At 38.4% G+C, this 17,316-nt stretch overlaps 1 protein-coding gene across 2 annotated transcripts in view; it reads right to left on the reverse strand.

Moving 5' to 3' along the window:
• The window catches only part of LOC136437436 (uncharacterized), a 77,868-nt gene that overhangs the window by 31,631 nt on the left and 28,921 nt on the right, over positions 1–17,316 (reverse strand). For both annotated transcript variants that reach the window (XM_066432051.1, XM_066432050.1), the window contains exons 2-3: positions 3,880–4,093; positions 2,201–2,382 (exon numbers count right to left, since the gene is read on the reverse strand). In XM_066432051.1, coding sequence (XP_066288148.1) covers positions 2,201–2,382; positions 3,880–4,021 — 324 coding nt within the window. In that variant the 5' untranslated portion in view covers positions 4,022–4,093. The remainder of the gene's footprint in view (positions 1–2,200; positions 2,383–3,879; positions 4,094–17,316) is intronic.

Below are 17,316 nucleotides of genomic sequence, written 5' to 3' on the forward strand. Positions count from 1 at the left end.
CTTTGCATTTATCATAACAGAAAAAATAGATGCGCTGGGCAAACTATAAATCATTCAGTACGTGGCACAATTGAGAGTGAAGGACTAGAAGCCATCTTGCTTTTATGGCGATGCTTTGGGCAATTCTTCTCCATCAACTAGATACATTCCTGACTTGAAGGCCAGGCCTGGTTCAAATGAATCCATTACGCTATGGCCATACAGTGATGATAGCGCTTTCTCGTACAGTCATAAACACCGTTTTCCAAGCCGGGGAGCGCAAATAGCCCCCGAGCTCCATCCTTCTGAGTGGTTCGTACTTTGAGAGGTTTTGACGATACACAAAGGACACTTTCTGGCATATGGCGGAGAAATATCGATCTCGTTTAGAAGGAATAACGCAGATTCACTTCGCTTGCTCCGCAAGAGGCACGTTTCTTTTGAACACTTGGAATGAGGCGGCAACTTGGGAGCGTCAACTTCATCGCTTTATGTGTAAATTTGTCTTCATAACGGATTCGACAACGTGACCTCGAGGATGCGCCGAGCGATCATACTTCATGTACGCCGCGCAATCGGATTATCTGCCTGAGAAATTGATTTTTCGCTTCTCGGAGCAAAGTAGCTGCAAGGTCAATCAGAACTCACTTTAGTTCACAAAACATTCAATCTAATTTGAATTCAGATGTAAAAATGTGTTGCAAAAGTTTGTACTCTGCTGCGGTGGACTTTAAACTCTGAAAAGATTTCAGAGGAAAATTTGAATATTTTCACATCTACTGTAAATTCATTTTATTTTTGCTGGGTTTTAATTCGGCAGAAGGAGTAAAAAGGAGGTTTTTGAATTGTTTTTATTTGTTGCAGTTGAAACAATATACTGTAGCACAAAAAAACATGTACTCGCAGTGATATAATTTTGTTGCGGAAAGGCACTGTGAAAAGTGCAAAAATAAAACCGTCTGCAGCAATTATCTTTCTACTGAATCAATAGATCGTAATTGCTTCTACAACTAAATAATACAGCGACGCTTGATTGCACAAAGGCTGGCACAATCAGCAGAATGGCAAGTCAGTAATCACGGACTGTAATCGATGTGATTTACTTTAATGAGTTCTTAATTTATATACTGTACATTATGGGGGAGGAACTCTAAATCTTGAAAGTGGTTTCATTTTCGTGGTTTTTGTGGTGACCTCTATGCAAAATCATGACACGCCAAGTATGCATTATTTTCCAATGTATCATAATATTGTATTGATAGAATTGTTTCAAATGCGAACATAAAAACACAGCAAAAACATTCCTTAATTCTCTTCTATCCCCGAAAAAAAAAAAAGATTTTACAGAAACTGTTATATATTTTTCAGGCATCCAGTATCCTCTGAGCAGACTAAAGACCAAACAATCTATTTTGATGACAATATAGAATTTTACTTGAAGTTAAACTTTACTGTTACTAAAACTAGCCTCCAAGCAATCAAGAGGAGTGAACCTGAGCTAGAATAGGATGAAATATAGCTAAATTAAAACTGAGAAACAGATCTGAACTACAATCAAGTATAGCAATGGGGCCTAAACCTACGTCACGGCTTCCCCCCTAACGGTGAAAAATCATGACCATATATAGCCCGGAACACCAGAATATCAAAATCAAAAGCTCTGCTGCAGTACCAAAGAAGGGCCTGAAATCTAATCGTTTCCAGTTTTTTCAACAACCAAAACACCAAATATGAAACCAATCCATCCAGCTTTTCTTGAGTTATCTTGGTGACCAACCAACAGACAGACAGACAAACACTGTCCAAAATAGTCTTATTTGCAAAGGTAAACTAGAGTCAATTGTGCTACATATACTTCAGGTTTGCTATTGTTAATTTAACGATTACAGAGTTTTTTTATAAAATATGAATTGGTATTGAATTTTTATTTTCATTTGAGTTGAATGTGTGATAGTTGTGTGCTGATTTGTTGAAAAAAGAGAGAACAAGATGATTTTTCCTCAGAACATCTGCTTGGAAACTAGTAAGAAAAAACAACCCTCCCTCAAAATGGTCACACCCAACATTAGCGACCCAAAAAAAACACCCCTCCCAATAGAATGGCCACACCCAACATGGCGACCCTGTGACGTAACAATTCAATATGGCAGCCTCCACAAAAGCCAACGGTTCCAACAAAGGTTTTACTACGTAAACCTGTAATTACAGAAAGTCTACTCACCGGTTGTATGCCCAGCGTCCGTCCATACTTGTCCTCCTCCCCTGCCAGGATCTCCAAGACGCCAAAGTTCTTGGGTAGTCTGGTGGCGTCGTTGGCCAGTCCCGGGATCTTGGTGGTGGTCTTACAGGTGGGACAGCAGATGTGTCCCCTCTGTCCATGGTTCACCAGCTTAACAAGACATTCTAAAAAACACAGATATAAAAATATCATGGAAAATTCAGTTTTTCCTTTGTTCAGTATTCTCCTTAGAAGATTTTCACAATTACGCCCCTGCAGTTCCAGAGCAAGCTGCTAGGGGGTCCAAACCTAGTCACCACTTCTTTATTACATCACAAGCTATCTGCCTCCAAAAAATCAGGACCACAGCACGTCCATGTCAAAAGATACAATAATTGAAGTTCTGCTACGGCCCAAAATGGACCTTGAATTTCGGCTTCACAACACCCGCCCACATACCAAATATCATTGTTATCCATCTAGAGGCTCTTGAGTTATGCTGACTAGAGGAGTGCGGAAACACAAACAGACAGACACACCCAAAGCTATATCTCAATTTTTCATGGAGATAATAAAAAAATGTATCTACTTAAAATTTCACTCCCCATACCAGAGGTAAGGGTAGAAGGAAATGTACTGTTTTTGCTCAATGACATGTTCTTCTTTGCCAAATCTTAAAATCGATTCAACTCCGTCATTTTGTGGCCAAAAGACCTGAACTTTGGTATGGAGGTAAAGATTGCAAATACCCCCATGCGTTTTTTAAAAACTGGCCTTTAAAAAATTTCTTGGAGGTTTTTGGGCCATTTTTTGTAGCTCCCACAATGTCTGAGCACTACTTTTCAGGGAAGCCCTGGTAATGAAGTAACATGCTATCCAGGAGACCTTTCTTTCTTTTCTCTCTGGTTGAAGTGATGCTTTTTCGTTAGCTAGTAGTACAATATGGCTTTGCTATGGCTTGCTTAGTAAACACATAATTTAGCCAAGCACACTGGATCACCCTTACTCTTCTCAATTAATCTAATGTAATGGTAAAGTAGGGAAAGAATTTCCGAAAATAATTTAATCAGGTTGGTAGAACATTTTCCTATTGGAGAAACGTCAGCACTGGTGAGACTTTACTGGTTGTGAAAAAAGAATCTCTAAATTATCCTAGTGAAAAAATTACTGGAACTCCTTATCGAAATACATGACATGTACTAATCTGTGTATCCTAATAATCATTTATAAATAAATGATACAGTACAAAGAAGTCATTGTCATTGAACTCGCTAAGCATGCTGGCTTTACAATGATAACGTTGCATTGTACAAGCTAAAAACTTAAGCCCCCCTCTCACTGGACCCGCGGCGCGCTGGCGCCGTCGCTGCGGCTGATTTCATCGACAAAAACAAACCTTTAAGCTTTGTGTGTTTTGTTGTCTTTTTGGTCATACTTGTACGTTTTGAATGTCATATTCCCATTATAAAGTCAAGGGTAACACAAATTCAGTATAGAACGCAGTGCCGCCGCCAGCGTGCCGCGGGTCCAATGAGAGGGGGGCTTAATAACTGAATGATAGACATTAAGCACTTTAACAGGAATTTCTAGGAGGTCAACAATTCATGTCATTACATGCAGTATGTACAGGTGGGCTCAGGTGTACATCAAAGTATCTTCTCCCCTGCCATTATCATCCTTACCTGTGCAGTAGGAATGTCCGCAGCTCAGATTCCTCGGCACGAAGAGCCCGTCTCGCGAGAAGGGGTGGTAGCAGATGGCACAGCAGTGTCCTCTGGGCTCGTCAATGCTCCGCACATCCAGCGTACTTTCCAACGACAGCATATTGCAGCAAAAAAACTCTCTCTAAACTCTAACAGCTAACAACTATGGGAACTTGTCATCATCATGCGGGTTCTGTAAGGAAAAACAAGAAGATATTGCGTCTTAGTTTACAGTAAAAGACAAAGTCATATAAAAATGCAAAATGTCAAAAACAATGCCATAAATCACCAGTCACAATTTACAGGAATAGTGCTATCTTCGGGCATCCAGCATACGCTACAATGACAGCAAAAAACACTTTAACAGCTAACTACAAGAACTTGCCATCATGCGGAATCTGTAAGCGAAATACAAGATAGTGCGTCTCAGTTAACAGTCTTGCAGAGTCGAAAACAATGCCATAAATCGTCACAATTTACGGAATATCGCTATCTTTGCGCATGCAGTATACTCTGTAACGATGTGGCATATTGCAGCAGAAAACTCTACAAACTCTAACAGCTAAGAACTATTACTTGTCTTGCAGAATCTGTAAGGAAGGAAAAGAGAAGATAGGGCTTCTCAGTTAACGGTCTCATGGAGTCGAAAACAATGCCATAAATTATCCATCACAATTTACGGAATATCGCTATCTTCGCGCATCCAGTGTACACTGCAATGACAGCATATTGCAGCAAAAAAAATGCTCTAAACTCGAACAGCCTAACAACTACAGGAACTAGACATCATGCATTGTAAATATGGAAAGAAAAGATAGCGTGTCTCAGCTAACGGTCTCACGGAGTCAAAAACAATGACATAAATCATCGATCACAATTTACCGAATATCGCTATCATCTTCGCGCAAATTACACCCTACGGAGTGGCAATGAATACGAGGTGCGAGAGTGACAGCACGCGCACTGGCATCGTCAATTAGGATCGTGGCACGTAATGGACCACACAAATTCGCCACCGGCTAGTTAGAATTCCAGGTGTTAGAAAGCGATAACAGGCTAACGGATACCCGAGCCGTTCCTTTTGTGTGGGGGATTTGAAATGGTCTCGACTGGTAATGTACTGTAAATGCAGAAATGTTTGCGGGGTTTTAATTTCACAGTAGGGAGAAAATGGAGTATTCGCTGTGGTTTTGAGTAGGCGTTTGAGACGATAGTAGCGCTACGGTCACACAATGGAACAACTTTTTGCGGCAGTTTTGAGTTTGCAGTGAAGAGTTCACCGCAAAAACCGCGAACATAAAATCACTGCGAACATTTCTGCATTTACACTAATTACAGTAACACATCCAGAATTAATGCCCAGTTGAAAATCAGATTATCCAGCGCGTACACTCGAAGGACCCGAGCTTTATTCGCATCCCGGGATGTACCATACGTCATGATCAGGGCAGGCTCAGTCTAAGGCATATATCATAATGTGACAACACTCCAAATGTCGTTAAACAAATAAGGACTGTTCCATTATCTTTGCTTTAAGAGGGGAAAACTTTTAAATTTTTTTATGAAGAAAGTTAATGTGAAGAAACATCAAAGCTTGTATATTTGTTTATCTATCCATTATTAATTATTTTGGCAGTTAATTATTTTACTAAACTACTATACTACTATGTTTACATAATGTATGCCTGCCGTGCCCTTTGAAAATCCCTCAAAATCAAATGATGATAAAAATTAAATAAATTCCAGGGAATACAAAATTAACAACTAAATAAATATATAGAGGGTAGGAGAGGGATATATCAATTTTGATTATTAGTTGTTATCTATAATTTCATTTAACATGGCAGGATATTGTTTATGTTGCGTTTATGGCTCTATGATGTTCATAATCATAAATGTGTACCCTTCTATAAAGTATAAGGGATAATTGTCAACTTGAATACCTATAAACATCATCTGTCATATAGCATCATATTAAACAATATTACAATCCCCCGTTGTTTTGAGAAATCGCATGCGGGACCAAAAACACGCGCCGCACGCGTACGCAACCGTGACCAGAATCCCCGTTCTCTCTTGGCGCGTAATTCTGCGTACAAAGGTACTTAATTGGGACTGCGAGGCTTGCCGTGGGGGAGTTCATTAGGAGAGATAGTAATGCATCAGTGGTGCAATCACATCTTCTCATCAGGAGTGGTTAATGATGCATGACAGTGACGTAGGGAATCATAACATGTGGGCGCGTTGCACATTGTTAGCTCGAGGTGCGTGCTTCATAACAGTTATGATTATCAATAACAAGTGGAATAGAGCACAGTTCTTTTCTAAAATATTTCTTTTTGTACTACTAAGTTGCAGATGGAATCATAACATGTGGGCATGTTGCACATTATTAACTCGGGGTGTGTTATTCATAACAGTTATGATTATCAATTACAAGTGGAATAGAGTACAGTACTTTTCTTAAAATATGGAATCAAAAATCATAACATGTGGGCACGTTGTACATTGTTAGCTTGAGGTGTGTGCTTCATAACAGTTATGATTATCAATTACAAGTGGAATAGAGGACAGTACTTTTCTTAAAATATGGAATCAAAAATCATAACATGTGGGCACGTTGCACATTGTTAGCTGAGGTGCGTGCTTCATAACAGTTATGATTATCAATAACAAGTGGAACAGAGTACAGCACTTTTTTAAAAATATGGAATCATAACATGTGGGCATGTTGCACATTGTTAGCTCGAGGTGTGTGCTTCATAACAGTTATGATTATCAATTACAAGTGGAATAGAGTACAGTACTTTTCTTAAAATATGGAATCGAAAATCATAACAAGTGTGTACGTTGCACATTGTTAGCTCGAGGTGTGTTATTAATAACAGTTATGATTATCAATAACAAGTGGAATAGAGTACAGTACTTTTCTTGAAATATGGAATCAAAAATCATAACATGTGGGCACGTTGCACATTGTTAGCTCGAGGTGTGTGCTTCATAACAGTTATGATTATCAATAACAAGTGGAACAGAGTACAGTACTTTTCTTGAAATATGGAATCAAAAATCATAACATGTGGGCACGTTGCACATTGTTAGCTCGAGGTGTGTGCTTCATAACAGTTATGATTATCAATTACAAGTGGAATAGAGCACAGTTCTTTTCTAAAATATTGCTTTTTGTACTACTAAGTTGCAGATGGAATGATAACATGTGGGCGCGTTGCACATTGTTAGCTCGAGGTGTGTGCTTCATAACAGTTATGATTATCAATTACAAGTGGAATAGAGCACAGTTCTTTTCTAAAATATTGCTTTTTGTACTACTAAGTTGCAGATGGAATCATAACATGTGGGCGCGTTGCACATTGTTAGCTCGAGGTGTGTGCTTCAAAACAGTTATGATTATCAATTACAAGTGGAATAGAGCACAGTTCTTTTCTAAAATATTGCTTTTTGTACTACTAAGTTGCAGATGGAATCATAACATGTGGGCGCGTTGCACATTGTTAGCTCGAGGTGTGTGCTTCAAAACAGTTATGATTATCAATTACAAGTGGAATAGAGCACAGTTCTTTTCTAAACTAGAGTTCCACGACCTCATACCTTCGCCAAATGATTTTAACCATTGTGACTGACGTATTAGGAGTGTTTCTCATCAATTATAAATCATACCAGTTGATTGTCTTAAAATATGACATGTCCAAAGTATGAGCTTAACAAAGTATGAGCTTAACAAAGAAGGTGATGCTAATATTGATCATCAATTATGCAAATGAGACCTTATCAGCATAATTTGATTCAACGATGTTCACATTCACATAAATTCCCGATGCCACAAAAAAAGTATTAAATGCATGAAATTTCCGTCATTTACCAGTATGGAATTATAGTAGTTTCTCATTTAAGTATGCAAATTAGGCCCACATTTGCATATCTTCTATCTTCAACATTCCTCTCTTCCTCAGTTACAATTTGAATAGTCATATCATGGCACAAAGCAGATTTTTAAAGTTTCTTCATTAATTATGCAAATTAGAATCTGATTTGCATAATTATCGGCCAATCATTCTAAGCATCACACAAGCTATCGACATACCAAAAATCATGACCATCCATCAAGGCCATCTTGAGTTATAGTATTTTCTCATTGATTATGCAAATGAGGTCTTCATTTACATAGTTCATATCAATTAGTATTTCTCTCTTCCTCACTTACATATGTCACATGTTTCAGAGTCCTATCATGGAATTTGGCGGATGTATAAACTTTCCTCATTAATTATGCAAATTAGATACTGATTTGCATAAAAAGTATCTAATCATGTTCATCATCACTCAAGCTATCTACTTACCAAAAATCATTGCCATCCATCAAGCCCTTCTTTAGTTATTCCCTTTCAAAGTCAGATGCAAAACCTGCTCCTGCAGTTCCAAAAATGACGCTAGGGGGCCCAAACCCATACCACTTACTCTCTGTCCAAAGAGCTATCTACCATAAAAAAAATCAGTTTCATAGCATGTCCAGAACACGAGATATCAAAACAGGAAGTTCCGCTGCAGTACCATAACAAGCCGCTAGGGGACCCAAAATCTAATCATTTTCTAGTCTCATCAAGACCTACCCACCTACCAAATATCAAGACAATCCATCCAAGCCTTCTCGAGTTATGCTGTACATTACATACACACATACACACATACATACACACAAACGCTACCCTCTGCATAACCTTCTCGGCGAAGGTAAATATTGCTTTTTGTACTACTAAGTTGCAGATGGAATCATAACATGTGGGCGCGTTGCACATTGTTAGCTCGAGGTGTGTGCTTCATAACAGTTATGATTATCAATTACAAGTGGAATAGAGCACAGTTCTTTTCTAAAATATTGCTTTTTGTACTACTAAGTTGCAGATGGAATCATAACATGTGGGCATGTTGCATATTATTAACTTGGGGTGTGTGCTTCATAACAGTTATGATTATCAATTAGATTTGTGGAATAGAGTACAGTGAGAGTTTAATAAGGAAACTGATATCTCAGTATCTAACTAGACTGGCCGTCATTTGCTTTAAGAGCAAATTCAGGATGTTTCGCCCATACTCCTCATGCAAGAAGTGGGCTGTCCCAAAATAACTCCTGGGCAAATCCAAGTTTCTGCATAATTTTTGGCCAGGTGCATTCACCTTTCCTAATGGTACCTACATCTTAACGATGACACCCGCAGCTGTCACGGTAAGGGAATTACAAGTTTATGCATGAATTATGCAAATTAGGTCCTCATTAGCATAATTCATGGCCAGGTGTGATCACCTTCGCTAACGGTACGTACATGTCAAATCTGACATCTGCAGCTTTTCCGGTAAGGGAATTACAAGTTTACGCATAAATCATGCAAATGAGGTCCTCATTAGCATAATTTATGGCCAGGTGTAGGTACCTTTCCTAAAGGTACCTACATCTCAAAGATGACATCCGCAGCATTTACGGTAAGGGACATACAACTTTATGCATACATTATGCGAATGAGGTCCTCATTAGCATAAGTAATTGTCAGGTGTAGTCACCTTTCCTATAGGTACCTACATCTCAAATATAACATCCGTACCATGTAACATAATATAACTTTCTGTAATACCATTAGTAGAGGTACCCCCTGACATCTGCTTGGTTTTAAGTCCCAGACATGGTAAGTGTAGGAGGGCTTATGTTACAGTATGACCTAGTTCTTGCTGGCCCCGACAGAAAATAACCAAAAATTGCATCAAAAAATTGCAAAATAAATCATTTTGAAGTAGTGTATGCCAAAAAAAATAATGGGGTCCTTTGGGCAAATATCCAATGCACAACTGAACCAAATTTCAGGTCCTCAGGTTTCAACACCATGGCACTGGAGGCCATCATGTGCGACTTTTGTCTGAAAATGACCAAAAAACCTCCATAAAATCATTTTAAAAACTTATATCAAAAAATTTTTAAAAGGGTCTAGGGGTATACACGTACTCTACCTGCATACCAAATTTCAGCTAATTTGATCGACGGACGACCGAGAAGAAGCGATTTGAAGATTTGACAGGAGAAGAAGGAGAAGAAGAAGGAGAAGAAGAAACCTGACAAAAACAATATGTTTCGTTGGCGAAACATAATGAAAGAAAAATGTTTGTACTCCCCAAGCATGCCATGTTTTGTGTCAATATACATTTTCAAGTGCTTAGTTAGCCCAGTACTAAACATTGTACATGTGGCATGGAATTAAGTCCCCCAAAAAATAAATCAATTTACAGTGATGAGTTACACTGGAACTTAATAAACTAAAGAATTGAAAAAGGAAATATACAAAATACAAGCTGACAAACGAAAAGAATAAGAGTCTTTAAATGTTACAACATAACCTTTTTTCTAAATCATTATTTTCATCTGATTGCTTCAAAATTATTCTTATGAAGTATGAGAAACAGCTAACTTATTTGAAGTTGCCTTAGAGGTTCTGACCGCGATGTTAAAATGCTAGTCTGGTGCTGTTTCCAATGTCTGGTCCAACTGTCCTGACAATTTCCAATTCATAAACAGCACGCTAGCAGACTGTCGACTTTATTAATGTATGAGGCCATTACCCCTCGCGTGGGGACCTGTAACTTACTGTTATAACGTGTTCGCGTACGTGTACGCGGTGTTCCTTTTATGAATAAGTTATAGTTAACTTTAGATGCGATTGTACATGTACATGTAGCACTATGTAACGTCTCCTCAAATATCATGTATTGAAATTCAACACAGTACTGTGATTTAAGTTTGCATGCCTTGGGGACCTATAAGTATAAGTAACAGTTACTGTAATAACGTGTTCTTGTACGCTGTTCCTTTTATGAATAACTTATAAATGATATCAAACTTATTAAGATAAACCATTGTGGCACTACAATGTATGTCTCTTACGCATATGATGTATTCAAATTTAACACAGTACTGTGATTTCAATTTACGACCTGTACGTTATTGTAATAACAATTGTTCGTGTACGTGTATATGCAGCTGCTTTTATGAATAAGTTATACCAAACTTTGGACACACCATTGTAGCACTACGTCTCTTATGCATATGATGTATTCAAATTCAACACAGTACTGTGATTTAAGTTTGCCTGGAAACCTGTAACTTACAGTGATAACGTGTTCGTGTACACGCTGCTACTTTTATGATTGTTATACCAAACTTTAGATACACCATTGTAGCACTATGTCTCTCTTACGGATATGATGCTTCAACTTCAGCACAGTACTGTAAAATGATTTAAGTTTGCGGGGACTTTATTTTGCAGGGGGAGGGAAAAGGACTTGTTCGCGGTGTTTTAAATTTAAGATAGCGGTGTGCTAAGTAAGCAATTTTGTTATCCTCTATCAAACCTTTTAACAAAAATCCCCTTGCAGTACTAGTTTTAAAACAAGCTGATAGGGGGCTCAAACCTATGTCACTTCTTCCTGTGAACAAGATCTACCACTTAAATTCAGTGACTGTACCATCTTCCAATCAAAAGATATACTAGTAGTAGTAAATTAGTAGAGCGTCTGCTGCAGTACCATAACAATGGGCTAGGAGGCCGAAAATCTGATCATCTCAAGGTCTTATCAAGACCTACCCACATACTAAATACGAAGTCAAACCATCTTGGCCTTCTTGAGTTATCGTGTTGACAGAGACACATGTTACACGAACACTACTAAAAACTTTAAAATCCGGTTTTCAGTTTGCAAACATTTAAAGAGTTACAGTACATTTAACAAATCACAGCTGTCTTTAATTTCACAATTACAAGAAGTATACTTGAACGTTAAAACTGCCTCATCACCGCACATTGTCGAAGAACCATGCTGCGGAGGGGCTGCTTGTTAACGCTGTGACCTCTACACTGCGCACATGCCCACCATACCTCCCTACATCCTCCCTAATGCTCCACTAAATTCTTTGACCTTGGAACGTGTGAGGGGGAAATCCTTCGTACACAGCAGCGGTGGTGTTGTCGTAGTACTAACTGTGAATAATGCCAACCTTTCTAAAGCTGTGCCATCTAATTGAACACATACATTGCACTATGAATGTATGATATAGTATATAAAGATAGGAACCTATATGTTCATCTGAAGTACAGCCTGTAGGTACAAATCTGAGTAATGATGCTGTAACAGTTAGTGGATTTTAATGTGCTTGAGGCACCTCCTCCAACACAGGACCCCATTTTACGTCCCTTCCGAAAGACAACTGCAACTCCAACCAGAATGCCCTTCCCCGGATTAGAACCAGTTATTCCTGACTTTTTTTCTGTAATCACGGTGAACAAAACTGATAGCGATTTCCAACGAAATGTACCATACTTATCTGCCTTGTTATTGAGCTTTTCTTGTTAACAAATTTGTACATTTGAACTTCAAAGCAAAGCAACAAAGAATAGCATCTACTCATATAGTCAACAGTAACTGTTGCACTTGTAGAGGGTTTACAGCGGCTGCCGTGCATTAAGACGGTGCCAACACAGCAAGCATTACATTTTCTAGAAAAGACAGTCACTACGATGACGAATAGTACAATATGTACATTTGAACTTGAAAGCAAACCCAAAAAGAATTGCATTTACTCACAATCAACACTTGTACTGTAGTTGTAGGAAGGTTACAGCCATGCATTATAAAAGACCGTTCTATCACAGCAAGCGTAACATTTTCTAGGAAAAACAGTCACTACGATGACAAATAGTACAATATTCTACATTTGAACTTGAAAGCAATGCCAAAAAGAATTGCATTTACTTACAATCAACACTTGTAGGAAGGTTACAGCCATGCATAAAGACCGTTCTATCACAGCAAGCGTAACATTTTCTAGGAAAAACAGTCACTACGATGACAAATAGTACAGTAACAATATTCTACATTTGAACTTGAAAGCAATGCCAAAAAGAATTGCATTTACTTACAATCAACACTTGTAGGAAGGTTACAGCCATGCATAAAGACCGTTCTATCACAGCAAGCGTAACATTTTCTAGGAAAAACAGTCACTACGATGACAAATAGTACAATATTCTACATTTGAACTTGAAAGCAATGCCAAAAAGAATTGCATTTACTTACAATCAACACTTTGTAGAAGGGTTACAGCCATGCATAAGATCGTGCTAGACCAGCAAGCGTAACATTTTCTAGGAAAGACAGTCACTACGATGACAAACAGTGGCAACACCCTTCAGGAAGAGTTGACCAAGTAAATCCAATGTTAGCTAAACTAACACCGGCTGCCCGTGTATGGTACATCCCAGCCCTCCGTCCGGTGTCGAGTTACACACACGTCTTGTAGACGGCAGTGTTTGGGAAGTTGTACTGTAAATGCAGAAATGTTTGCAGGCTTTAAATTCACGGTAGGGAGAAAATCGATGGTTTTGAGTTCACGTTTGAAACAACAGGGGCGCTACAGTCACACAATGGAACGACTTACTGCAGTGGTTTTAAGTTCACGGTAAAGACTTCACCGCGAACATAAAACCACCGCAAACATTTCTGCATTTACAGTGATTCCACCCCACACTTTCCTACCAGTGTCGGAGGTTGGTGGAGTCACGCCTACTTGTGATGCGGAAGGGTGCAGGTTCAACTAAATGATACAAGTGACGAGGAAAGTAAGGCTCTTCCTGTACCTTCCCGGCCGCAGTCCAAGGTCGGCAGACTTCGCCCCAAACACTACAGCTCGGGTTTCCATCACTTTTACAGGCTGTGGAGTGATACCTAACGGAGATTTACCCTAACTTACCCACTTTCTACATGCAAAGTTAGTGGTATGGATCCACAGCCAGGCAATATCATAATGGTTTTGCCACAAAATTTCTGCAAACAAAGAGCTTCTGAATCAGTATTTCTTGACCAACTACTGATAATAAATAGTAAGAGTTTAGTTTGCAATCAATTGTGAAATGTAGAAGCTATTCTTTGATAGAAGAAGCTTGAAGTTGTTTTGACAACGTGTGATTCTCAACATATGTCACTCCATATGGCAAACATACCTGAAAAGTTTTGTTGTCCCTCATGATACGGTAAAGTTTCAAATATTCACAGAGCTTAATCAAAACCATAAGACCGCAAATGTGTGTTTTTCTGCTACAGTATTGTATCATGAAGTTAAAATAGTTTGAAAAAAAAACCTTTTCCCTTCTACCACAAAATTGATAAGAAGTCCCCGTGAAAATTAATGAATTTATAGTAACCTCCAATAGTCTACTACAAAACAGTCTGTATCTGTCTCTCTGTTAAAGTGATGCTAATTGGTTGCAAAAGTCCCGTACAAATGGATGGGGAAACCTTGCGGTTCTGTCCTTGCCAGACGTTCAAACATCACGTGTACTCGGTGAATCCGCCTCTAGTGTGTTATCTGTCCTACATGTATCATACACATGTACGTGTGGTCTTGTACATCTTGTACAGGGGAAGATCTTGTGGCTGTCCCCAGGATCCGTCCTTCAAACTTTTCGTTGCGAAAAGGACAAAAATTTCACCCTGTCTGTTCAAAAAGCTGAACTTCACGACTGTATTTTTAGAAGCTTGAAATAACAGATTAAGCAACAATCCGCTAATCCCTTCTTGAGTTACCCTATTAAGAAATTTTTTACAAAAATGCCCCTGCTATTCCTGAACTAGCCACTAGGGGGACCAAACTTATGTGACTTTTTTCCGAAAACAAGAGCTATCTACCACCAAAAAATCGTCACCATAGCATGTCCAGAACACAAGATATCAAAAGCAGAAGTTAAGCTGCAGTACCTAGGGAAGCCACTAGGGGTCCCAAAATCTAACCATTTCCAGTTTTTGTCAGACCCTACCATCACACCAAATATGAAACCAATCCATACAGCCGTTCTTGAGTTACCTAATGTTCACCAACAGACACACACACAGACACACGCTACTGAAAATATGGGCTCCCAAACAATGAGTGGGACGGAAAATAAGTTCAAAGCTGGAGACAACCCAGATAGATCTACTGTGCCACGGGATGACATTGAAGCTATAACAGGAGAGGGGCAAGTAAAAAGGGATGCCGCTACATAATGACTGTGCTGTAATTGAACTAGATTGGCAGATAAATACCAGCTGGATAGGTCAGCTATGTCAAGGTCTCAAACAAATTGTCTCTAATCCAGGTTTTTCAATAGACTGGAATCCATCCAGTGATCACTCAGAATAGCCGGGTACACGTTACTGTAAATGCAGAAATGTTCGCGGTGGTTTTATGTTCGCAGTTTTCCCGGTGAGCACTTCTCCGTGAACTTAAAAACGCCGCAAAACTTTTTGCCCTCCTACCCCCTTGTCTCAAACGCGAAATTAAATCACTGCAAACACTCTATTTTCTCCCTACCGCAAAATTACAACCACCGCGAACATTTCCACATTTACAGTAATAGTCTAGTAACTAATGATTGGAACTTGAATATTCACATAAAACAATTATTTCAAAATGTCTAGTCAATGTACAATTATAGTTAATGTTGTCATCATCTATTCAATTGTTGCAAACTTAAGGCTTAAAGCACTAGAACTTCAAACTGCCAAAAACACTTTGTATGAAGGCCTGGGGTTATTCTATCATCATGATTATTATCAAAATCAAAAAGAGACTTATGAAACATCTGTTCCTCCAATAATTATGTATTTCAACCATGCTGCAATCAAAGTATTGGAACCCACCGACTTTGAAGATTTCACTCACAAGGGGATGATACTTCCCTGTGCAACCAAGCGTCATACATAAAACATTACTTTTATGATTTAATAATCTGATTTCTGTCTAGAGCTACTGCCTTTGGGGATACTTACCCCATCATTCCTGAAAAATTCATGAAGATCGAATTATGGGACAGACAGTCATACGTTTAACTAGATTATGTTGGTCCCATGTTGGTATAACTTACATTACAGGTAATAGAGCTGTAAATCATGTCCTTTCAAGTTGGTTCACGTTTCTGACGCTGTATTCTTTGGTTAATAAGTGGAAATAGATATTGAGACTTACAACTTGGCATATAGTAAAACATAATCATAATTGCAGAGAATATTCAGCTACAAGTCATAAAAGTGAAAGGTAGGCTTAACTGCATAATTAAGTTATAAGTCATAGCAGGAAGAGAAGTAGACAAAGTCATATGATATCAGAAATATTATTATATTCCTAGAAGTACACTCAAGTTCCAAAGTATCCTACATGTGTATATTGTTTTTCAATTTGATGTTTCGGAAATTTATTACATGTAATGATTTTAGACTCAGAGACTGTATATAGCATAATTCTGAATTTCTAACAATATGAGCTATGATCACAAAAATAGAATAACAAATAATCTATTGAACAAAATTACAGTACTGTTGTTTCAGTTTCTATATTAAATTTTGAATAGAGCGAGTTGTAATTTGTTTCAAGTTGGAACAATTTCATATTGGAGTTACTGTAAAAATACTAAAATGTATTTAAGTTCGCATGGTTTTTATTTCCCGGTAGGGAGAAAATGGAGTGTTTGCGGTGGTTTTAAGTTCGCGTTTGAAACAATAGTAGCGCTACAGTTATACGTGGGCAAACAGTTTCGCGGTGGTTTTAAATTCGTGCTGAAAGTTCACCGCGAAAACTGCGAACATAAAACCACCGCGAACATTTCTGCATTTACAGTAGTCTTTGTAGGAACCTACCATTAAGAAATGGTATTTTCTTTTCTTGGTTCTAAACATTGTGACAATCACTGGTAGAAAAAGAGTATAAACAGAATAAGACAAAAATTCTTATAAACCCTCTTTCTTTTGCCTAACACAAGAAAAGTGTTGTGCCAAAAGGTAGTAACACCTTGCCAAGCTTTACATTAAATTTATACATTAAAGTATAAATCAAAACTCACCAAAGTCAAGTTCTGTGTGTTGGCTCTACCAGAGAGGTACACAACTGGGACCTTTAATCTGTTTGTCCTTAAAACAGGTTTTTAGTCACCTGACTCCGCACACCTGGAGTATAGCAGTAATAACCAGGGTATAATTATATAGTACCCAACTCAGAACCCTCTCATCAACTGACTCTTTATAAGACCCTGTTTTAGGTTGGGCCAATTACGTGGTTTTGCACTGAAAAAAGATAATTGAAGCAGAAGGGAAAATCTTTGATCTTACAAACAGGCTACTCTTTTGACTTCACGCACAGGTGAAAAGACAGTGTGTTCATACCGTAAATTCACTTATTTTTTTGGGACTCAATTTTACCGTAGAAGAGGAAACTACGGATTTTTTTCGTGGCTTTTCAAGGTCGTATTTGAAACAATTTTTCAATACAGTAGTCATACCGTAGAAACGCATATTCGCAGTGTCACGCAAACTCCAATAATAAAACCATGA

The sequence above is a fragment of the Branchiostoma lanceolatum genome, chromosome 6 (assembly GCF_035083965.1).
Source record: "Branchiostoma lanceolatum isolate klBraLanc5 chromosome 6, klBraLanc5.hap2, whole genome shotgun sequence".
Lineage (NCBI taxonomy): Eukaryota > Metazoa > Chordata > Leptocardii > Amphioxiformes > Branchiostomatidae > Branchiostoma > Branchiostoma lanceolatum.